At 42.7% G+C, this 25,166-nt stretch overlaps 2 protein-coding genes across 8 annotated transcripts in view; one reads left to right on the plus strand and one right to left on the minus strand.

Moving 5' to 3' along the window:
• The window catches only part of SLC66A3 (solute carrier family 66 member 3), a 154,374-nt gene that overhangs the window by 54,605 nt on the left and 74,603 nt on the right, over nucleotides 1-25,166 (minus strand). The window contains exon 7 of one of the 3 annotated variants that reach the window (XM_084826618.1): nucleotides 16,039-16,934. The exons of 1 other annotated variant lie outside the window; for it this stretch is intronic. In XM_084826618.1, coding sequence (XP_084682744.1) covers nucleotides 16,870-16,934 — 65 coding nt within the window. In that variant the 3' untranslated portion in view covers nucleotides 16,039-16,869. Of the gene's footprint in view, nucleotides 1-16,038; nucleotides 16,935-20,587; nucleotides 21,475-25,166 lie in introns of those variants that run through there. One more of the 3 variants, XM_084826627.1, reaches the window with a different exon arrangement.
• ROCK2 (Rho associated coiled-coil containing protein kinase 2) overlaps nucleotides 1-25,166 on the plus strand; it is a 107,569-nt gene that overhangs the window by 28,612 nt on the left and 53,791 nt on the right. For all 5 annotated transcript variants that reach the window (XM_084826613.1, XM_084826611.1, XM_084826612.1 and 2 more), the window contains exons 2-3: nucleotides 20,015-20,096; nucleotides 21,043-21,143. In XM_084826613.1, coding sequence (XP_084682739.1) covers nucleotides 20,015-20,096; nucleotides 21,043-21,143 — 183 coding nt within the window. The remainder of the gene's footprint in view (nucleotides 1-20,014; nucleotides 20,097-21,042; nucleotides 21,144-25,166) is intronic.

The raw sequence follows: 25,166 nt of genomic DNA on the forward strand, positions 1-25,166 counted from the left end.
AGAAAGGAAAGTGTGGTTTCTTCGATTGTCTGCCGGACAAATCCTGGTAGGGCAATAAACCATTAATTAACCATGGGTTAGTGTTATGTGTGAACTAGGTTAGTGTCTGTGTATGCATTGAGTGGTGCATCAAATGCTGTCTTGCTCACTCCTTCTCTCTTTACCCTTTTGTAAAGTTTCCCATCCTGTTGTGCAGCTTTTCTGTGGTGCTATCTGAATTAATGTGCAAGCTGTTTGAGCCCACGGCATCCTGTAACTCGTTAATTCAAAATTAATAATAATAATAATATAATGGTCTTCCAGGTATAATGTTTGAAAGGCATGCAGGTGAGTTGTGTGCTTTGTGTTAAGATGTACTCTTTCTTTCTATGCACAGTTTGTCCTTCCTAAGATGAGTTCTGATTCTTATCTAGGATGTCCTTCCTGGCCCCAAATTCCCAGGATGATAGGGTGCATGACTAACATACTTCAGGTGTATGAGAGGCCAGCAGCCTTCTATCCAGGTAGGGCAACAGTCTTCTGAAAAAATAACATCTTTGTGTGCTGTGGTACACCCAAGAGAGGTTGTATATCTTCCCTCAAAACTTTCTTGTTGGCTAATTATGAACACTATACCAGCCACAATGTTGCCTGTCCTGGCTGGTGTAGTGTGGCATTGCATAAGAAGTATAGTCATTTCCTCTGGATTCTTTAGAGGCATTTCTGTTGTGGACGTCTGCAAAGCTGCCACATGGTTGATGCTTTTCATCATAGTGAAGCATTACCCTTAATATCTGTACAAGAGCAGCTGCAGGTTTTTGCAGAGCATTCCTGTGTATCTTATCTAATGTGACCATCAGGACCCTTCTCACGGTGCACTAGGGAATGTCCATATACCATGAAAAAGAAAACCAGGTTGTTTACTATATCCGATGTTCTTCAAATTGACCTGGTCAGTCACACAACTCTTATTTCCTTCCTTGCTCCATGTAACTTGCAGGTGTCTGCTTGTACTGTTCACATGGGTGCAGAGGAACTGAGCAGGAAGGCACTTCCCTGTTCCCTCAAAGCATGCAACATTTCTCTTTTTAAGAAGAGTGGGTATAAGTACCAGCTACCTGGCTATAGTTGTACAGTGTTCCCAGAACTGTCTTTGCACAAGGACAAACTCATATGTGAGGCTGTACAAGTGACCACTTTATGTGAGAGTAAAAACCCAGCAGAGCTACCCTACTGACATAGTGATGGGAGCACACTCCCTTATGTTGGGTTATTTCTGTATCATGTCTTTTACCTATAATAAGAAGATAATTACGAAGCCAAGGGTATTATTCGTTGTACTTTGATAAATCATAATCAGTTTTTGTGTATTAAAATTAAGCCGTGTGTAATAAGCATATATAAAGGTAAGGGGTACATTATTACAGCACTTCAGTTAAATAGTTTAAAATACCTAGTTGCCTTACCCTCTCTTTATTATGGATTTGGAGCAAAGAATGTATATAGCAAAATGTAACATCTGTTGTTCAGAATAACTCCATAATGTTAATCTAAAATGCAGCAATTTGCCTTTGTTGGAATTATTTCTTAATTACATGGAATTGAATGGAAATAAGTGGAGTGCTGCTTGCTGCCAAATTCTTTGGTAGAATTTTATCAGAAGTTATAATTGCTTTACAAATTGTGATAGTTGGAGGTGTGAGGTAGATGTCTTAAAAAAGATGTTCAGTTCATTTATGGTTCGTAAGAATCAGTGTCTTGAACCATGAGCAAATAATAGAGATGAATATGTGCTTCCAAAGATGTGTGGGTTGTATTTTCAGATCATGAGTCAGTTCAAAGAAAGATTAATATTTCTAGAAATCCTATTTAAGGATCCAGTGAAAAAATTTCCAGTGGGGATATGAGGTCAAAAATACAGGATTGCATATATACTTAGTTCAAAGTAATGCAGCTAATGTATGGTGTGACCTCTTCAGCACTAGGGAATGCAGCAGGGTACTAGCCTTCATATTTTTAGCTAATGATGAGTACATTAATTTTATATATAGTAGCGAACTTGGCTTTAATTCTGCAAGGATAGATATGTTCCTGGCTGCCAATGGAAATAACTTCTTCCCCAGTCCCACGATGGTTAAACTGTTTAAGGGTGCTACTTCCGTAGCCTTTCAAATGAATTATAGCCATGTTCTCATTTGCAAGGCCTCCCTGTTTTTCCACTTCTGATATTCTTCATGTTCATTAAAGCAAAGTAACAGTTGGGGGGGACAAGCATTATGGGAAAGAGTTGCATAAGAAACTCTGTCCTGTTTGTGTCAGCATTATCATGCACAGTGTTTTTATAACAACTATACACTATATATAAGTGTACAGCCAAAGAATTGGCTGGTTAGTAGACCGTGGTCTATAGGAATTCAATTCCTCTCTCTAGGCTTCCTGCTCATTCAAGTGCAGATCTTGAGTGCTTGTACCTTGTGTTGGGTACCTGGGACAGATTAGGGATTCTGTTGGTGTACCTCCCACCCCGCTGCCCATCAGACTCCCTGCCTGAGCTGACGGAGGTGGTCTCAGACTTGGTGTTGAGGACCCCTAGAATGATGGTCCTGCAGGATCTCAACTTCCATGCCGAGGCCACTGTATCCAGGGCAGCTCAGGACTTCATGGCCGCCATGACAACTATGGGGCTGTCCCAACATGTCATCGGCCCAACACATATAAAAGGACACACGCTTGATCTGGTTTTCTCGACTGGGCAGGAGGATGGTGATCTGAAAGTGGAGGAATTAACATCTGTCCCTTTGTCATGGTCAGATCACTTCCTGCTGAGGTTTAGACTCCTGGCGGCCTTTCCCCTCTGCAAGGGTGGGGGACCTATTAAAATGGTCCACCCCCAGGGGCTAATGGATTCCGATGGATTCCAGAGGGCTCTGGGGGATTTTCCTGCTGGTATGGCTGGTGATCCTGTCGAAGCCCAGGTCACTCTGTGGAATGCAGAGATGACTCGGGCGGCTAACATGATCGCGCCCAAGCGCCCTCTCCCTCTGAGCAGAGCCCGGCCAGCTCCTTGGTATACACCTGAGCTGAGGGCAGTGAAGCAAGAGGGGAGACGGCTAGAACGCAGGTGGAGGAAAACTCGTGCTGAATCTGACCGAACACAGGTAAGAGCTCACTTTCAAGCCTACTCTGTGATGGTGAGGGTGGCAAAGAAACAGTTCTTTTCCACCAGCATTGCATCTTCTCAGTGTTGTCCAGCGGAGTTTTTCCAAGTGGTTCGCAGCCTGTTACATTCTGGGCCAGGGAGAGAGACGGTGGAACCCTCGGTTGCACGCTGTGACAAGTTTGCACGGCACTTTGAAGATAAAGTCACTCAGATTCGTCATGAATTGGACACCACCATTAATGCAGTTCCATTGGTAGAGGCATTCAGAGCACTGTCTGGTCCAGTTTTATTGGATGAGTTTCAGTTATTGAGGCCTGAGAATGCGGACAAGGTGCTTGGCCAAGTCCGATCAACCACTTATGTACTTGACCCTTGCCCTTCATGGCTTATTAAATCAAATGAGGAGGGGATGTCTGGCTGGGTTCAGGAGGTTGTAAATTCCTCCTTGAGAGAGGGAGTGGTGCTGGCTGCTTTAAAAGAGGCGGTAATCAGATGACTCCTGAAAAAGCCTAACCTGGACCCAGAGGATGTTAACAATTATAGGCCAGTGGCCAACATCCCCTTGCTGGGCGAGGTACTTGAGCGGGTGGTTGCAGGACAGCTCCAGGCACTGTTGAATGAAACGGATTATCTAGATCCATTTCAGTTGGGCTTCAGGCCTGGTTTTGGAATGGAAAGTGCCTTGGTCGCCCTGTGGGATGACCTCGAGGGACAGAGGAAGTGCGACCCTGTTGATTCTCCTGGACCTCTCAGTGGCTTTCGATACCATCGACTATGGTATCCTTCTGGATAGGTTGTCTGGGTTGGGAGTTGGGGGCACTGCACTGCAGTGGTTCCGCTCCTACTTGGATGGCTAATTTCAGAAGGTGGTGCTGGGGGATTATTGCTCTGTGCCATGGCAGTTACGCCATGGGGTTCCACAGGGCTCTGTTTTATCCCCCATGCTGTTTAACATCTACATGAAACTGCTGGGGGAGGTTATCCGGAGGTGTGGGCTGAGGTGCCATCAATATGCAGATGACACCCAGCTCTACCTCTCTTTCTCATCAAGCCCAGGTGAGGCAGTGGCTGTTCTGAATCAGTGCCTTGGCACGGTAATGGACTGGATGAGGGAAATAAACTGAAACTCAATCGAGACAAGACGGAGGTACTGTGAGTGGGTGGTTCATCTGCCCGGCTAGGTGATATTCAACCTGTTCTGGAGGGGGTTGCACTCCCTATAAAGGATCATGTTCGTAGTTTGAGGGTGCTCTTGGATCCAGAACTGTAACTTGAGCCACAGTTGAACTCGGTGGCATGGAGCACTTTTTATCAGCTTAGGCTGGTATACCAACTATGCCCTTATCTGGACAGAGATAGCCTAGCTACAATTATCCATGCTCTGATAACTTCTCATCTGGATTACTGTAATGCGTTATACTTGGGGTTGCCTTTGAAAACAGTCCGGAAACTTCAGCTGGTCCAAAATAGGGCAGCAAGATTGTTAACAGGGAATGGCTAGCGAGCTCATATTATGCCAGTACTTTTCCAGCTGCATTGGCTGCCAGTCCATTTCCAGGCCCGATTCAAAGTGCTGGTGTTAACATTCAAAGCCCTTAACGGCTTGGGCCCAGGTTATCTGAAGGATCGCCTCCTCCCATATGTGCCTGCCCGGACATTAAGATCATTCTCAGCGGCCCTTCACCATGAGCCCCTGCCAAAGGAAGTGAGGCGGGTGACTACTAGGAGGAGGGCCTTTTTTGCTGTGGCACCCTGGCTGTGGAATGAGCTCCCTAGTGAGGTTTGCCTGGCACCTACACTGTATTTTTTCTGGCGCCAGCTGAAGACCTACATTGTATTTTCCCAGGCATTTCAGCTTTCTAGACTTTTAGCTTTGCTGTTTTAAATCTGTATTTTAAATCCCTGCATTGCTGCTAGGTTTTATTCTGGTTGTATTGTTATACTGTGGTTTTAATGTTTTATATATTTTAAATTGTTTTATTGTATACTCTTTGGTTTTAATTTTTGTGAACCACCCAGAGAGCTTCGGCTATTGGCCGGTATAGAAATGAAATGAAATAAATATTTGACAAGCAACCTCCACTGAGGTTCTTGCCCTCTTAGGGTTGCCAGGTTACTATACTGCAGTGACAACACTACAACCGGCAGAATTCCTCTTCTGTGCAACTCTTACAGGTACAGGAGCACTACAAGGGTCTGATTCTGGACCTACCAACCCTATGTCCCCTTATCTTCTGGGCTCACAATCCCCAACTTTCCTTTCCTATTGTCATTGCCCTTTTTATCCTTCAGTGCAATGTAAAGTTTTGTTGAAGCCCTACTCTCTCCGTGGCGCTTCAGTGATGTTCCACTACCCACTGTTTCCTCAATTTCCTGCTTTTCAGTCCACTGCCTGTTTCCTCTGCTCTGGTGTCTCCTCACCTAAAGAATGAGGAACTTACAAGGGACAGAAGGATCACACACACACACACACACACACACACACACGAACTAAGGGCTGATCAGTTGTAACAATATTTTAAAATTAGGACTAAGTTGAGCCATTTATCAAATTGGCTGTTAGTCATAGTATTTAATACTGCAGTATTATCTATTATTGATTCTGTTTAGGGATGAGAATTAACAGGTTTTAAAAGCATTTTTTATATAACTCATTTTCCACCTCCAAACTAACCTGTGTAGAGAGTGACCCGTTTTGGACCTTAATAAACCTTACTACCCATGTATACAGCGCCTTCAGCCCTCCCTGTGTTCACTTGAAAGCAATGCAGAAGTCTCTAAGTAAACATAGTTGCTAAGTTCAGACAAAACTGGAAGCTATTGGTGCCAGCTTCAGAACAAACCAGGATCATAAACTAATTTCAAGCCATAGTTTAGGATCCTGGCTTGTTCTATAGTTTCCTGTTTTGTCCAAAGCCTGGACCTAGCAATCCTAAGTCCCCTTGGCTTCCTGGTCCACAATCCTCATCTCATCAAGCCTCCTTTTCTTGCCCCTTCTTTTGTCATTTAGGGTGCAATCCTATTGAGATAGTTGGTAGTCTCCCAAATTGGAGGCTACCAGCTATCCGTGCAGGGAGGACAGAGGAGATCCTCTCCTCTGTGTCTCACTCGCCCTGCATTTGTGGCTAGATGCGTGTTTTTGCATGTCTAGCTGTTTCTTTGAGGAGGGGGAGGGAAGGGGCCTGGAGAGCAGATAGGAAGCTGTCTTAAACAGCTTCTGTGGTCTCCTCCCCTTCCCACCCCTGGAACATCCCATTTTGCCCTCTCTGAGCTATGTTTACGAGCAAGGAGATGGCAGTGGTGTGGAAAGAACCAGGCCAGCTATAAGTGGGAGTGGGAGGGTAGCACAGTTGTTTGGAACCAAGGTCAGACAGCTTTGGTTCCCAGAAACCGAAAAATCATCTCTGCTGGCTGGGGCTTGCTGGGAGTTGTAGGCTTTTTCTCCATCTGAACATGCATAGGATTGTGCCCTTACTTAATTAAAGATGTCCTGGTTTAATTGCAGCTCATGGAAAGGGTGGGGGTGGGGGAACAGGGCTACATGCACAGGCAAAAGGCTGAAATGAAGTCATTTGAACACAACCAGTAACTTATGCAAGGTCATCTAAGCTTCATGACTGAGGAGTGATTTGAATTTTGATTTCTCATGTCCAGTTATTTAATTATCTAGCTCAATTTACTGGACTTGGTTTTCTGTAGTGGTGTGAGGGAAAGTGATCTGTGGGTGAGATAGCTGAGTCCTGTGGCATTGTCACAGACAGATCATTATCTGATCAGGTTTGGACTGAACGTTGCCTTGAACCGTTGCAGGGGTGGTATATTGGTTTTGATAGTCCATCTCCAAAGACTTAGGAACCAAATGGTATCCTAATGTCTCTGGGGATCTTCCCACAGGTTTGGCTGATGGTTCTGCTGAGGCCCTAGCCAAGTCCTGGAACTAGGAAAACGGCTCAGGCTGTAGATATAATCGTTCCCAAACATTCTTGGTGAAGCTGTAGAGTTATGTCCACTCCATGGTATTCCATAGCGCTGAGGATGATAAACAGCAAGGTGCAGGTGGCAGAAAACTCAGGACAAATATGGTTGAACACAGGTTAGAGCCTATCTTATAGCCTATTCTGTGGTGGTGATGGTAGAGGAAAAAAAGCATATTTCTGTGCCATCGTTGCACCTGTTCAGTGTCAACCAGTGGAGCCTTTTCAGGTGGTTAGGGCTCTACTTAATGTAAGCCCAGTCAGTCATCAGGTTCAACCATTGAAGGCCCATTGTGACCACTTTGCCTTACATTTTACTGATAAAATAGTTTCTGTCTGCTCTGACTTAGATGCAGTAATTTTAACAGAATCAGATGGATGGGCCAAAGCACTCTTTAGTTACGTTGTTATGGATACTGTTCAGCTTGTGCAACCTGAGGATGCTGACAAGTTACTTGGAAGGATGAGACTAACCACCTGCTCTTTGGAACCTTGCTCATTCTGGGTTTTGCATTTGGCCTTGGCTTGGCTCTCTGGGTGTCAGCTGTTGCTAAAAGGTAGTGTGGTCCAATGGTTTTGACGGAGACAATGATAAAACCACTTTTGAAAAAGCCAAATTTAGATCCCATAGCTTTGGAAAACTCTTGTCCAATTTCTAATCTGCCTTTTCTAAGCAGAATCTTGGAGCTAGTGGTGGCTTATCAACTCCAGGAAGTCTTGGTGGACATTGATTATTTAAATCCATTTCAATCTGGCTTTCGACCTGGATTTGGGATGGGTACCGCCTTGGTAGATGACTTATGCTGGGGCATAGACAGGGTCACTGTGACCCTGTTGGTTCTCCTGAACCTCTCCACAGCTTTCAGTACCATCAACCCTGGTATCTTGCTGGATAATCTCTCCAGGTTGGGACTTGGGGCACTGTGTTGCAGTGGCTTTGGTCCTGCTTAGGAGGTATAGTCCAGAAACTGGTGCTGGGGGACTTCTGTTCCACCCCTTGGCCTTTGTAGTGTTTCAGGGTTGTTGATGCTTTTAAACATCTACATGAAACTGCTGGGAGAAATCATCCAGAGGTTTGGGCTGAGGTGCCATCATTATGTAGATGACACACAGCCCTGCTTTACTTTTCCACCTTCTAATATCAAGGGGGTGGTGAAAATTCCTGAACAGGTATCTGGGGGCAGTTTTGGGATGGATGAGGGCAAACAAGGTGAAGCTTAATCAAGACAAGACTGTGGTATTGTGGGACATGAAATCTGCTGATCTGGATATTGGTGTGCAATTGGTCCTGGATGGGGTCACAGTTCTCCTGAGGCATTTGACAGTACTCTTGGACTGCACAGTCCCTGTGGAAATGAAGGTATCTCGAGTGGTCCAGGAGTGCTTTTTATTAGCTTCAGCTGGTTCACTAACTGTGGCCTCATCTAGAGAAGGAAGATGTTGCCTCAATGACGCTTGTGTTGGTTACATCTTGGTTGGATTACTGTAATCTGCTCTAAATGGGACTGCTCTTAAAGAAGGTTTGGAAACTTCAGTTGGCGCAGAATGTGGCAGCAAGAATGCTTGTGGGAACCAGGTGTTCTGATCACATCACGTCTATTCTGCACTAGTTCCATTGGGTGCCTATTCATTTCAAAACCCAATTTAAGATGCTGGTATTAACTTTTAAAGCTCTAAATGGTTTGGGACCAGGCTATCTTAAGGACCACCTGCACTCATGTACCTGCCTGAGCCTTAAGATCAGCATCTGTGGCCTTATTCTGTAGTCTGTCAGGAAGAGTTGTTAGGTTAGTGAATACCATGGACAAGGCCTTTTCTGTGGTGGCCCCTCATCTGTAGAATATGCTCAGAGAGATTCACTTGGCCCCCTCCTTGTTGGCCTTTAGGCAGGCTCTAAAGACATTTTTATTGCAGTCAACCTTTGAGTGATTGTGATGTTGTAACTCTTTATCCGCTGCTGCTATTTCAGTGTTTTTATTTGCTGTTATTTTTTTTCTGATATATTGATTTATGTGCTACTGTCATAGTTCGTTTGTGTGATCTTATGTTTTAGTATTTTAATGTTACTTTATATGAACTTATTTTATTGATTATTGATGTGTGTGTGTGTATATATATATGATGTACATGCATAAGTGAAGAGTCAGGGAGTCAAGGGGTAGTATGCTGGCCAGGTGATGGTGGTTCAGTTAACCATCTGTTCTTGCTGCCTTTTTAAGGACAGCAAAATAGGAGGTGGGGGAATAAATAATCACAGACTATAATATAGGGCAGGTGGGCTCCATCAACTTGATGGATCGCAAGCAGGCCTGATCCTAGTGTATGAGGAAAATTATTATTATTATTATTATTAAATTTATTAATTGCCCATCTGGCTGGTCACCCAGCCACTCTGGGCGATGTACAGCATACAATAAAACAATTTAAAACAATAAAATTCTACAATAAAAACATTTTCTAAAATACCCTAACCCACCCCAAATGCCTGCCTGAACAACCACGTTTTTAATGCACGACGGAAGCTCATTAAAGAGGGGGCATGGCGGAGTTCCCTAGGGAGGGAGTTCCACAGAGTGGGGGCCACCACAGAAAAGGCCCTCTCCCTCGTCCCCACCAGTCTAGCTGTCCTGGCTGATGGGACAGAGAGAAGGCCATCCGAGGCTGATCTTGTTAAGCGGCCTGTCTGGTGCTGCTGGAGGTGCTCCCTAAGATAGGCTGGGCCAGAACCATATAGGGTTTTAAAGGTCAAAACCAACACCTTGAATTTGGCCCGGAGAACAACTGGTAACCAGTGCAACTCCTTCAGCACTGGAGTGATGTGCTCTCGCCGGCGGCTGCCTTTAATCAGGCGAGCCGCCGCGTTCTGTACCAGCTGCAGCTTCCAAACTGTCTTCAAGGGTAACCCCACGTAGAGCGCATTACAGTAGTCTAAACGAGAGGAGACCAGGGCATGTACTACCGATGGGAGCAGATGGTCGGGAAGGAAGGGGTGCAGCCGCCGTATCAGATGGAGTTGATACAGCGCTGTCTGGCTCACAGCTGACACCTGAGCCTCCATGGACAGCTGGGAGTCCAAAATGACCCCCAGGCTGCGGACCTGGTCTTTCAAGGGTAGCCGTACCCCATTCAACACCAGGTCAACATCCCCCAGCCTCCTCTTGACACACTATCTTGTTAAAGGGGGTATGGGAGAGATAATCAGCTCTGCAGTTCCTCTTCAAATGATTGAACATATAACCTCTTCAAGGCATATACAGCCTTTATATATATTTTGTATTCTTTATTTATAGTAATGACAGTAACGGAAGGTCACAAGTTATGAAGCAGCATTTCTTCTAAGCTATAGTAAGTATTGGGACAGAGTTGCTGCTTGTTTCTTTCCCAGAATCTCCCTGCTCTTAAGCAGATGAGAATAAGCTTCAATTGATGTTGGAAACCTTGAAGACAAATTTAAAAGAAAGTGCTTTTAAAGGTGTTCCCAGAAAAAGACAAAGCCTGTGGGATTCAGTTCAACTCAAAAGCTAATAGCAGGTGCTTAAAATCATTTCAGCACCATCTCCAGTGGAGAAGATAGAGTATGTATTGAATTTTCTCCTAAATATTCCCACCCTTTCTTCTCACAGTAGGCAGAAGATTCTAACTCTTGGGTTGATGAGTAGACTCATTCTCCCCTTGTTCCAATGTGTGGGGACCTAATCACTGTGCGTAATAAGATCGTTTGTTCACCAGTGGTTTATTGAAGGAATGGGTGCAAATGTGTCTACAAGGCCTTCTTCTCTACCTAGTAAGTTAGAGCTCCAGACCACTAGGCCTAGGAACACACATTTCATGAGACTGTGCATTAAGAGAAGAGTGATCTGCATATTGCTTCTTGAGGCCCAGGAAATAACTGGAAGACCCATAAACAGCATAATACATTCCTCTTATGAATCTATTATGCAGCTGTATGTAATATACTTGTAACTTAGGATAGTTCTAGTGGTGATTTTCTTTGGGGATTTATTTTGTTCCTCATTTTCTGCCAGTAAGCCAACTCAAACAAAAACCAGCTACAGAATTCTTAAATGAATATTGGCATCTGCTCAGGACAGATTACATTAGATAATTGAGTCTTCGTGACTGCAGTAGAAGTAGAAAATTTGTGATATGCTCCTTGACCGGGGGGGGGGGGGGGTAGCAGATGAACTGTAGGAGGTGACAAATAAAGAAACTTTAAAAAGCTGAAAATTATTTCTGCTCACATATGTAGTTATATGAAAATTTTAGTTGTAACTTAGGACTATGTAAGAGGCTTGATTCTTTTTAACATTAATGAGTTGGTCCCTTATCCGGTACCATTAACACACACACACACACACACACACACACACACTCACTCTTTTTGGGATACTTTACTAGCGCAAGCCAAATTCCAGTGTATCTCAGGGTAGTAAAATGTCGCAAATCAAATCATGTGTGTGGTGTCAGAAGAAGGGCACTTCGGTCTGTTTGCCTTAATTGGTTTTTGTTTGAAAAACTATGCATTTTGAAACCCTCCAAAACTTCACATAGGCTGGGTTGGGTGGCTAGGGGAAAAAAGCACCCCAATGGCAAAAATTTGATTTCTTGGGATGTTTTATGTCCCAGGCACTTTTTTGTTGACAGAAAGAAAATTGTAAATTTTAAGTCCATGAAATTTGGTTACTACCATGCAGGTGACAATGCCCTAGAAGGACTATGTTGTAGGTCTACTTCTGTTTAAGTTCTGCAGCGGAAAGTGGACTGTGGGGGTTTTGCCCAACAGACTGTATGAGTTAATTCGCAGGAAAAAAAACACCCTGAAATGTGGTCTGAATATTTTCCAGCTAGCCTGTCTCTGACAGGGATCAGATTATAAAATGATTATTCTCTACTTGAGCTATTTAGAAATTAAAATTTTTGTTTGGTTGGCAGTGATTGAGATTTCAGATATCTCTGTGTTGCTATTCACAGCCCATGCAACTAAAATTACATTTCTCATAAACTCTCATATTTATAGCATATTTCCAAAACGTAAAACATGTCTGTTTTCAAGTATGCTCCCATGTTAAGGTGCAATCTGTTATACACTTTCCTGGGAGTAAGCCCTATTGAACTTAAGGCAGTTTACTTTTAAGTAGACATACATAGGATTGTGCATGTCTTTCTATGCTGTGATTAAAGTCCAAGAAAAAATGAGAATTCTGTAGACGAGAGCTGGAAATCTAATTTATAAAGTCATTGCCCTTTCACTGGAACCACTGTCCTACTCTGTTCCAGGGGTTTCAATGTTTGCAATTGCTGCCACATAGAAAAACTGAATAAATGAATAAGGACCAACACTATTTTAGGTTGACATGCTGTGTTGAGATGGGATTCAGGACAGATAAAAGAAAGTACTTCACACAACACATTTTTAAAAATTTCATTTCTATACCACCCAATAGCCGAAGCTCTCTGGGCAGTTTACATAGTTAAACTGTGGAATTCACTACCAGAAGATGTAGTGATGGCCACCAACTTGGATGACTATAAAAAGGATTAGACAGATCCATGGTGGATAAGGCTATCAATGGATTCTTGTCATGATGGCTATATATTACCTTCAGTATTGGACGCAGTATGCCTATGTACACCAGTTGATGGGAAAAATGAGTTGGAAGGGAGTGCTGTTGTGCTCATGTCCTGCTTGTGGGCTCCCCACAGGCCCCTAGTTGGCCACTGTGTGAACAGAATGCGGGACTAGATAGGCCTTTGATTTGATTCAGCATGGTTCTTATGATTTTATATGCTAGTGGGTTTGTTTGGATCTCTTTATAGTGTGTGTGTAGGTGACATTTAATATAGGAATTTTATAAAAGAGAATGCCTAAGGGGATATTTTGCTCTTGTAGAACACTTGATAAAACAAAATTCTCCCATGAATCTTACCTCATTAGTGTTTCAGCCATCCTCTGGGTAGTTCAGTACATCCTATGTGGTATTCCTTCTTCTTATCCTCTGAGGTAAGATTAGACTGAGATACAGTCAGGGCCAGAAATATTGGAGCAAGGATAACTGTTTTGGCAGTTGGCCTTTGCACACCACCACATTGAAGTTGAAAGGAAATACACCCAGATAGGAACGAAGTCAGGACTTTCAGCTATAATTCAAGGGGTTTGACAAAAGTGGGGCACTAACCATTCATATAGAAGGGGAAGAAATGGAAGCCGTGACAGACTTTATTTTTGGGGGTGCCAAGATCACCGCAGACGGTGACTGTAGCCATGAAATTAAAAGACGCTTGCTCCTTGGGAAGAAAGCCATGGCAAACCTAGACAGCATAGTAAGAAACAGAGACATCACCTTGCTGACAAAGGTCCGTATAATCAAAGCTATGGTTTTCCCAGTAGTAACGTATGGCTGTGAGAGCTGGACTATAAGGAAGGCTGAGTGCCGAAGACTTGATGCTTTCGAATCCCCTGGACTGCAAAGATGTCAAATCAGTCAGTCCTAAAGGAAATCAACCCTGAGTGCTCATTGGAAGGACAGATACTGAAGCTGAAGCTCAGATATTTTGGCCACCTAATGCGAAGAGAAAAGTCACTGGAAAAGACCCTGATGCTGGGAAAGACTGAAGGCAAAAGGAGCAGGGGACGGCAGAGGATGAGATGGCTAGATAGCATCACCACTGCAATGAATATGGACTTGAGCACATTCTGGGAGAGCGCAGGACAGGAAGGCCTGGCGTGCTGTGGTCCATGGGGTCACACAGAGTCGGACACGACTGAACAACAACAAACCATTCAGGAAGTACAGCCAGTGGCATACACACACCCCCATCGTTGGTGGCTCCAATGTTTCTGGCCCTGACTGTAGGGATGTACGAAAGTCACTTACCTTTCCACGGATGGGGAGGCGTTCCGTCCCTCCCCCCGGAATCCTCGACGGGGGGGGGAGGCGATCCGTTCCTCCCTCCCGGAATCCTCCACGGCCGGCTGTGCTCTCCGGCAGCTCTGCGAAGCAGCCGGCCAGGCCCAGCCCAGCCCAGAGCCGTCCACAGCCGGATTTCCGGCCGCGGAGGGCTCTGGGAAAAAACAAAACCGCGTACGCAAATGGCGGCGGCTACGGCCGCCGCCATTTGCATTCCTTATTTTTGGCCATCTTAATCTACGTAAATATTCACGTAGACTATGACGGCGAAAATAAAGGGGAACGCAAATAGCGTAGCGGGCACTATTTGCATCCCTTTTTGATTCACCGTTTTAGCCAATGTAAATCTTTACCGTTTTAGCCTACATAAATCTGTGGCAGGCCGTTCTGCCACAGATTTCGGGGGGCCGAATGCACTCGGCATTCACCGAGATCCGTGGCGAAATTCTCTGACATCCCTACCTGACTGTACATTGATTGGCCCAAGGTCACTCAGTGAATTTAAACACAGGATGAGGATTTGAACCTGTATTTGCCCAACTCAGGTCCATCATTCTGTCTACTACACCACACTGGTTTGAAGACTCTGTTTGGTATCCTGTGGTGGTGCTCAATTCATCTTGCTGCTTTGGCTTCTGAGCATATTATATCTATATATATCTTTGCATATTGTAATTATGGTTATAACAGTTGTCATAATTATGATCCATAACATCAAATGTGATTAATACACTGAGTGTGTGTTACTTTATTTTTATCTGTGCTTTGCTGGTAAATAACACCTTTCCTATTTGAAATAAGCTCTTTCTGATTTTAGGCTATAGTCCTCAACATGTTTGTTTCATTGAAAGTCCAATAGGACTTCAGCCCATGCAAGTGCATAGAAAACTTCACTGTTAATGTCCTTTGTACATTCCAAGCATTGAAGCTGAGGCAAATATGTTATATGCTATTATGAACAATGGGTAGAACCATGGCAATATGCCTAAGGTTGATTAGGCTATGGGCTATACCCAAAACTACTTCAGAGTTTCTTTGAACATATTAGCAGAGTTTGAGATACAACCAAACGTGCTCTGATCAGTTTTAACATGAGCAGTCAAAATATTTGGCACTCTTTCTGCCACAGCCTTCCTATTGCAAGATTAGCTACCTCCCAAACCCAACTAGCTAGAAAACTGGGGCCTTTTAATCTGATTTCCCAGTGACCTGATTGGATTTTGCTGGGAATATCTTGATTGCTGTGCTTGTTGAGTATCAAAGCCTATTAAACTAGTATAAATGTCTTGCCTTAATGTATACACCTGGAAAGTCTTCTCTCCAAATCCAGAAGGAATTTCAACAATACTAAATAATAGTACATTCTAGTACAGAAGTTGTGGTGAAAAAATAAAATTTTGCTCACTGTTCTAAGCATATACTTGTACATACAGTTGTGCTGTGCTTGCCTTTGCTTTGGGTGTGTTTTGTTAGATAATTCTATTTTTAGTTCAGCTTGGCTTTAAACTTTTACAAAAAGGGGAGAGAGGAAGTGAACAGTGAAATCACTTTAATAACATATTTCCTGTTTGAAGTGTTTTTTATCTATGAGGCCTAGACAGAGGATATGTCATTTCCTGTATTACTTATCTTTAGTATGGATGGCCTGGTCTACTATATAATCCCTTGACCCCCATACATTCATCAAGGTCATAACTGCAGTACAGAAGTAGGCCGCAAGCCTGAAAACCTTTGCTTATGAATTGTCTGCTAAAATCTATGACCTTAGGCAGTATCTTGAGCATATTTGCTGGGGGTAAACCCCATTGAAACTAATTGGACTTGGTTCTAAATAAACATGTTTAGGATTGGGATATTGGTATTTTTAGTTGGAGATCTCTTGGCAGTAGTTATGTGGCTGTAGTACTGAAGCAGTACTCCAACGTTTTTGAAGTGGGACCTACCTGTAAACTAACTTAACTTTTGAATTCTACTCCCCCTTCACAAAAGAAAACACCAGAATATCTTTCCAGTAATTGATGCTGAACAAGTTTATTACATTTTTCATTTTTAGTGTTAGTATTGGCATATATAGGCAGAATGTCTTTGAATAGAATTTAAACATGACAAATGGGGAGTCTGCCTCATAAAGGAGCTCCACAACAGTAATGAATAAAGCCCCTGGAAGTGAAAGAAAAAGCTGCATATGTGTTCTCCCCATAAGTACATGTTGGGACTCACAGTTTGAGAACCACTGGGCTAAAGTTATTCCTGAAATTCGAAGGTGTTAATAAGGTTTTAATGCAGAATTACAAATATGAATCTCCATGTTGCTGCTACTGCTGATTTCTATATGTTCCCTTTGATGTGCAGAGTGCTTTATAATAATTCATTCATCTTCATGACTAGTTATTATATTTAAAAGGTTTATATCATGCTTCTTTTCAAAAAGAAACTCAAAGCAGCTTACAGTAAAATATGCATAAAATAAAACCACATCCATAAAATGCAGTAAACAACTATTGGAAAATACTAACATAAAAATAAACAAAAATTCCAAAGCAGCAGCTCCTAAACGGAAAAACCAAATGGAAGATGCCAAGGAAAATAGCCTTAATGTATTCATAATGAGAGGAGAGAAGTTTGTCAGGGGAAAGAAGCCTTCTTAAACAACCGAGTTTTGGCAAAATGCCTAAAACCATAAAGTTGTAGGGGTTTCCAAATCTCAGTTGGGCTGGCATTCCACAGGGTAGGTGCCACCTTTAGAAAGGCCCTGCTTCTTGTTGCTGTCTGCTGAGTTTCAGAAGTCTGAGGAATCTGATGCAGGGCCTCAGAGATGAACAGAATATGTGGGGAAGAAGGTGGTCCTTTAAGGTACACCAGTCCCAAGCCATTCAGGGCTTAAAAGATTAAAACCAGCACCTTGACTTGGTCCTAGAAATGAACAGGCAACCAGTTAGAAGAAATAATTGCTATAACTGAAATAGAAATAAAATACATCTGACCATTGTGGGGACAGCTGACTAGGTGAGCTGCCTGTCTTCCTGCCTGCTCAGTCATCTGTTTCCAGGTAGTACCTGTTGATGGGCAGCTTCAAGGCCCCTGCACTTTGTCCCTTACATTTCTTTATCTTTAAACAGGCGTTGAACTGGATAGACCTTCAAATAAAGGACTGTCCTCTGAAAAGTAGGGCACAAGGCTACCATAAGAGAAAATGAAATCAGTGTAATGTTTTCTGGTTGCCTTGTTTCGGTCAATGCCTTGGCAGCAGCTTTTTGCACTAGGTGCAGTTTCCAAAGACTTTTCAAGGGCATTACCGTACAGAGCAGTAGTCTAACCTACAGGTAACTAGGGCATGAATAATTGGAAAGGTCCTTTTTCATCAGGTAAGGTTGTAGCTGGCATACTAGTCAAAGCTAGAAAAATGACTACTTCTGGGTAGAATCCCCCTTATCCCTCAAATCTTGGTTTGTAAGGGGCTTGCTTAATACTGTTTCCTCCCAAATTGGAAGATGAACTTGGATTGTTTCTGAGCCTGTTCTAAAGCTCAGACCACAGATTATATCAACTGGTGTGTGTGTGTGTCCAAGTTCATATGTCAACCTCAAGTTTTAGCAACATATGGAAAGGCCAGTAAGAGTAAAAAAAAAAAAAGTTTCCAGCCACATGGATTTAAGTATATATTCTAGAAACTTATATGCTTTTATGGACTTGCCTTCCCTCAAGTAATGGTTCATTTACAGGAAGCGTTGCAACTGTATGGAGAAAACATGTGGGAAGAAGAGTTTGCCGGGTTCCCAGCTGGACTGGCTTCTCACTCTTTCATGAAGCTTTATGAAAATGAACTCCCTAATTTCTGTGCAGAACCATTTATTTGATTGGTAGAAAAATGGTCCATTTGTGTTATGCTGAAATATGCAATGTTTATACATCAGAATAGAAACTTTCTCTTTTTTGGTGAATTTTGATGTCAATATAAGATTAATTACAAAACCTGTTTTTGCAAAAATTTATTTTTGCGTTACTGATCTGTTTCCTGAGCTATGCGAAATGTGTTCGATGCTTGTAGAGAACTGTATGTGGATTTTGGAGTGGAGGGAGTGGTTTCTTGCCCAGCTTCAGGGACTTTCAATCAGCTTCTTGTTGGCCAGGAAGGGGAGTGGTGCCCAATAACACATCTAGAAGAGGATATTTGTACATAAGGATCCAGTCCTCTATTCTCTTTGGAAAAGTGTGACTGAGAGATAAATGAGTATTTGGAGCTTGTTCCCTACTCCATTGAGTTCATGACTGATGTTGGAAAGTCTGTGTTGTAAGAATACTTAGCACTGAAGGCCATCAAGCCCCCTATTCTGTTTCCAACAGTTAACAATCAGATTGGAGGTTCTCAAGCATAAAGGTGATGATCACTCTTTCTGTACCCAGTATCTTATATTCCAGATAATAGGCTTTAATAGACCTATCCTCTATGAATTTGTCATCTTTTTTATGCTGGTAACTAATGCCACTCTCCTGTATGATATTGGATCCCATGGTCATTATGTGCTGTATGAAGAAGTACTTCCTTTTGTCAGTCTTGAACCTGCACTACATCAGATCTTGCTATTATCATCTCTGTGTTGGCAACCTCCCATCTAGACTTCTGCAATTAGCACCATTTGCGGGACTACGCTAGTAGACTATTCGGAAGCTGCAGCTGGTACAGAACTCTGCAGATCCACTCGTGTTTGGATTGTGATATTGAGAGCATATTCTAATTCTGGCTCACCTGCAGGAGCTCAGGGAAGGCCTTGCTGAACTCCCTTTATAAAGATTTCTGCTCAGCCCCCTTCCCCTATTCAGACATAACAATTCAGAGGCAGGGGAAAATACGAGAGAGCTACTGATTTCAAAAGGGCTCCCATTTGATCTATCACAGCATGCAACAGATTTTATTATTTTTGTGCACGGGCAATGTCTAGAAACAGGCTACTCATTGTCAGTAGTTCAAAGATATTTATTAGCTATTTTATCATTTGATTTTATTTGAATGTCAAATATATTGTCAGGTACGAATGTTGAAAGTAAAAGAATGCATCATTACTATTGCATATTTGGCCACATGGCTGGCCCTTCCATGAGGCAGGGTGAATCCCCTGCTCAGGAGACAGGTTGGAACAGGTGCCAGATCACGACCCCACCCCCACTGGGAGGGCCCCTGTGGCCACTGTTGCTGCACTGGCCCCGCTCACCTGCCGTGATAAATGCCACAGAAGAAGAACGGCAAGCAAGGCTCCTTGGAGGAGCAGCCACTCCCCGCCCCCCGGCAGGCATGTTCTCCAGAGAGGCTGCATGCTCAATCTCTCACTTTGGGAGAGGGCTAGGAGCAAGAGATCAGGCAGATGGGCTCTCTGGAGAGGCCACCTGCCTGCCTGCCTGATCTCTCCCTCTTGGAGCATCCCCTGAAGAAGAGATTGGGTGGGTGAGCAGACCGTCTGGAGGATCAGGTGCACAAAGCAGCCGATGTGCCTCTCCAGAGAGGCTGACTGCCCAATCTCTCATTTGTGGGACTCTCCCAGAGCAAGAAATCAGTTGAGCAGGCAGCCTTTCCAGAGGCTCACTGTACAGGCAGTCTCAAGGGCCATCTCCCAACGCTATGCTTTGAGGAAGGACCCCTCAAAGCTCTGCATTCGAGCCTGGGTACCTCTCCAGAGAGGCTACCTGTCCGATGTGTGGTGGCAGTGTGTGTCCTCCAGCCTCAGGTGACAGGATGTCTTCCGCCACTGCTGTTTTGCCAAGGTGTTTTTCCATTCATAAGTTGTTTCAGTGTAACCATATAAACTCTTAGTCTATTGTAGCAATTAAACATAAACATAGATACAGAATGTTGATTGTGTGTTAATTTGTGTATCATATGTCGCTTGCACTTGGCATTACATGATATCTTATATGTTCAAGCAGTTGCAGAGCGGGAAAGGATGATTTGTGCAAAGTATAATTAAAATTAATCATTTTTATTAAAACATTTTTTCTAGGATAGTTTGAACTCCTTAGTTCTTGATCTGGATTATCCAGCACTCAGGAAGAACAAGAACATAGACAACTTCTTGAACAGATGTAAGTTTCCCTTATAGCTCTCCATAGATGCTGCTAGTCATTTTTGATTTGCCCATCTGAACAGGCTTGACCCTGTCACCATATTTGATTGCAAAATCTGTCAACAGCAATTTAATATTTTAATAACATTACAAAATTACTAAGTTTTGTATATAAGACTAGCAGTAACTTCAAAAGTCAAATGAATTATTTTGCTGCTGGATATACAATTTGGAGTATTGCAGATTATCTCGTACAGCTAAAAGACTCTATAATTCAAAATGCCGAAATAAATTTTAAAGTCTAACCACCATTTTATTAAGAGATCTTGTCCTCAAATCTAAACATGTTTACTGATTTGAAAGGATCAGCAAGAACTTGAGAACTGATGTCATTTTCAGAGAAGCTTGATGAAGGTTTTGTTTTGTTATTTGTTCTTTACTAGGGAATGCTCAGACTTGATATTTTGTTTCCCTTTAGGGGTGTATTTTATTTTATCATTTTTTCTTTTTAAATACTAACAGAAACATTAAAATAAAGTTACGTATGTGTAGGATTCCAATTTAAAATTTTGATTGCACTGTCAATTTTAAGTGAGTTTGTGCCTTACTGATAACACACTAATAGCATATACTTAATACATGCGCTATAAGTAAGCTGTGCTATTTGGAAGTATAAGGGTGTGTCCGCTTATGCAATTAAAATACTAGCATAAGTGACCTCTGGCGCTATGCCAGTAGTGTAAGCTATTGTGACGGGTTTTCCGCAAGCGCTACAACAATTGCATAAGTCAAATGGCAGCACCAGATTCTCCCCATAGCTTGTAATTTCTGTACAGATTCCTTAAAATGGACAGAATCTTTTGTGGGAATGTTCTTTGTTTTGAACGCATAGACAACAAATGACTAGTAGTATTTGTACTCAGCTGTTCTTGTGCGTTGTAATGACCTTCTTTGAAATTGTTTAGATGAGAAAGTTGTGGAAAAAATTCGTGGTCTACAGATGAAAGCAGAAGACTATGATGTTGTTAAAGTGATTGGAAGAGGTGCATTTGGTGAAGTCCAGCTGGTAAGAATTTACTGTCATCATACGGCCACTGAATTTGCATTCAGAATGTTACAGAATAATCATAGGTTTAACTTATTTTAAATGCTTCTGGTATAACTAGGGTCAAACTAGTTCATACTGAACACAGAATTTAGAAATATGTTTTGTTCAGGCGCCTGCATCCCATAGCGTGGAATATGATTTTTTGTGCACAGTTTGGCCTCTGGAGATTCTCTGTTGTCCTTTTGGGGAGCTTCCAGTTGTCAAATGGCTGGGCTTTTATATCCTGTTTAGATTCATTGTTAGTTGGTGCCCCAAAGGTGGTGGTGTTCAAAACTGTATCCTCAGCTGTCTAAGTATGACAAGGAGTTAATTAATTAAAAGATTAAATCTGCCTAAATGTAAATCCATTCATCTACCTACCTACAATTATTCCTAGGCCTCCTTTAAGTCATGGCCCCTGGTGGAATCCCTGCTGTTATCTCTGATCTGAATTCCTTTGCACACCTTCTCCCTCCCAGTTGGAGATAACATGGGGATTTCTCTCCCCAGGCCAGGGGTGGGGCTTGGGGAGGGGTGGGACCTGTTAAAGGTACCCAGTGCTCTGTGAACTGGATTGGGCACCTCCGCAGGCTAGATTAGGCCCACGAGCTGGAGGTTGCTTTAATCCTAGAATATAGGAAGTTGCCTTATACCAAGTTAGGCCATTGATCCATCCTGCCCAGTATTGTTGACACTGACTGGAAGCAGCTAGCTCTACAGGGTTTCAGACAAGAGTTTTTTCAGCCCTACCTGGAGATGCCAGGGAAGGAATCTGGGACCTCCCGCATGCACAGCGTGTGCCCTACCACCGAGCTAACTGTCTTGTATGTTGAGCTGCTTGTGTTTTCAGTGGAGCCATTTTGTGTGTGCTAGGCTAGTACTGCATATAGTTGAGCCTTTTCAGAAAGGGGCCAGGAATCTGCCTTGTGTGGGGCGAGGTGGAGGGAGGATATCTTTGCTGTGAATCAGTGCTCTTAAGGCTGCACTTCTATACCCATTTGCCTGGAAGTAAGTCCCATTGAACTCAGTGGGGCTTACTTTTGAGGACTGAGCTATAAGTGCCTAAAGTCGCTCACTCATACCGGTGCAGTTTTGTGATTCTCCCCACCCCCATGTGTTCCTTCACTGTTGTTATGTCTCTGTTGTTATGCCTATGTCTCTCCCTTTATTTACTGTTGTTACCCTGCCTATGTCTCTCCCTTTATTTGTACTGGATTACCTTTACAAAGAATCCCATTTTTTTTTGTGAAAATTGGTTATTTCTACTTACTATAAATTATACTAATTTGCTTCTGAGGTGCAGATTGTCTTTTTTCCTCTGCTGAGATGAGGAAACAAACAAGGGAATGTACCTGCAGGGGATGCTTGTAAAGTAATTGAATGGAAGCATACTGTATTTTTCCTGGATACATTGTAGCATGCTTTAATCCACTACATTCCTAATCTTGAAAATACTTTATCTCTTGTACATTACGAAATGGTCTATAGACATCTTCCCTGAAATTTTCAACAGTTTGTCTTTACCAATATATAAGGCGCTTAAGCTGAACCTGATTAGAAGTTGTTGGTTGCCATCCATCTAGAATATTGATTCTGGATGTTTCTGCAGTTTAGCAATGATTCACAATACTTAGAGATTAGTAGTGCCTAATCTAATTTGGTTATATTAGTTCAAGCAAATCTAATTTGGTTGAACTACAGTCTGAGTCAAACTTTACATGGAGAAATATTAAAGGACTATTAATCTCTATAAAGATTGTAGTCATATCTTGCCCTTCTTCCAAGTGTTTCTGAGTGCAGTAACTCTGTTAGGTATGTTAGGCTGAGAAACGGTGTCCTGGTTAGCATGACATGACATTCCACCATGGCTTAATTTACCCGTGGGGGCTGTCGCATTGTGCCAGGCACCCATGGGCACCTGGCTTGCCATGTCATGCACACTTAAGCAGCAGGGCTTGTTTGAGGGTTAGACAACCCTCAAACAACCCTAAAACAAGCCATGGGTTATTTGAGGGTTGTATAACCTCAAACAACCCATGCCTCCTGGGCTCGCATGACATGACAAGCCACCGCAGGCCGGGCAAGTGCCATGCAAAAATGGTAAACAGGTATCCAGCATGATGTGACAGTCCCCACAGGTAAATTAACCCACCGTGGGCTGTCGTGGTGTGCGAACACTCTCATTGGCTTGCGTAATGCCTCCCAGTTAGCTTTATAACACAGTTCAGTCTATTGAGAGTTTATTAATGGAGTGGTGAATCTTCCAGAAGTGTTCCTTCCTAGCCAGCTGAGGAGATGCTCTGGAGGTATTCTTAACTCTTCTAACATCATAAAACCCTAGGCAAATATAATATTCTGTTAGCCTAATTTACCTGTACTTATTCCCTTTGAGGTGTTTGTCTGAAATCAGTAACCCTCAAGCTATTTTTACTGCAACAGCAAATAACCAGTCAATTATTGAAACCTTTTTTTAAAAATTCATTTTCATTGTTAAATTTCAACAACAGCAAGAAAACAATAAAAACAAAAGATAAAAAATAAGATTTTTTTAATCAAACCTGTATTACAAACGTATTTCCAGTCTGGGTAGGTTTGTGATTAATATGTTATAGGACCCGCCTCCTTTAATGTTATGGTTCCCAGAGAGCTAATGGCAGTATACTCTACTGCTGTTCTGCCCATGAGTGTGTGATCCTTTTTTAATAAAATGGCTGAAGCCCAGTTTAGACTCCTGCAAGTAAATGAACAATAAAGGTGAACAGTTCCCTGGTTTAGTACCAAGAGTAGTCAGGTTGAAGTGCAAGAGAATGGGGTAGTGGGTGAAGAGGGCAAGGGCTAGCACACTAAAATCTTTAACAACTTCCCCTATCTGTGCTGATCACTGTGCATAGCGACTGCATTTAAAATTCACTGCACCCACCAAAGCCAAAATTAGCCTGTAGCTTGGCAAGGGAAGGGTTACAAGAAGGGAGAATAAGCGCAGAAGGGGAGGGCCAACTTTGAGAAACGCTGGTTCATTCCATTGTTGTTCCTAGTCTGCATGTGTGCTTGTCACCAACTTCCCGTTCTCCGGTATTCTCAAACTGTGATCACAAAATAGTAGAACTGCAAATTTAGTACTTCATTGGTTAGACTGAGTAAACAATTGCCCCAGTTAGTAAGGCAGCAGATTCTATTTTTTAAATATTAGACCAATAAAACGGATATTTCAGAACCAGTTAATTTCTCAGTTGTGTCTTAAAAAACAAACAAACCCCAAGCTACAGTAAGCTACAGTAAAAAAAAAAAAAAAAAAGGCAGTTTGGACGAGGGCATACTGCAGGATTTGGCACCTTTATTAGTGGTGCCAAAAGCAGTTATAGGGATTAACAGTGCTCTCCTATTGTTTTCAATGGAGCTTACATCTAGTTAGGTGTATCCTCCCAGTATAATAGTTCAGCCTAAGAGTAATAATAATAATCACCACCACCACCAGTGGCATTTCAAAAATTCAAAACACTTCAAATCTATTATCTTAGTGATCCTTACAGCAGCCTTCCCCAACCTGGTGCCCTCCAGATGTTTTGAACTACAACTCCTAGCATTCCTGGCCATCGATCATGTTAGCTGGTACTGATCGGAATTCCAAAACATCTGGGGTGCACCAGGTTGGGGAAGGCTGCCTTACAACATCCATATTAACTAGATCACCTTTCTTCTTACCCTGATGCAGATGTGGGCGAAAAGTGAGAAAATAGTGGCTTCTCCAATGAATTTGTGGCTGAAGTAACATTTTAAACAGGAGACTTACATAACTCACCCTCTTAAGCCACTAGCTCTCCAGTGTCTTAACAAAATGTTATCATAGCCAACTAGGCTGCTATAGTGAAATGAATTAAAGTTGTTTCCTTTTTGATTCCTCAGTACGCTAGTCAATGAACCACTTAATCAATTGTCTGAATATTTGATGATGCATTTGTATTGGAGCTACTTCAGGCATTTAATTTAATCAGTTCCCTTCAA

This window comes from Heloderma suspectum, chromosome 1, assembly GCF_057233095.1.
Source record: "Heloderma suspectum isolate Gila_16-S chromosome 1, 16-S_ref, whole genome shotgun sequence".
Taxonomy (NCBI): Eukaryota; Metazoa; Chordata; class Lepidosauria; order Squamata; family Helodermatidae; genus Heloderma; species Heloderma suspectum.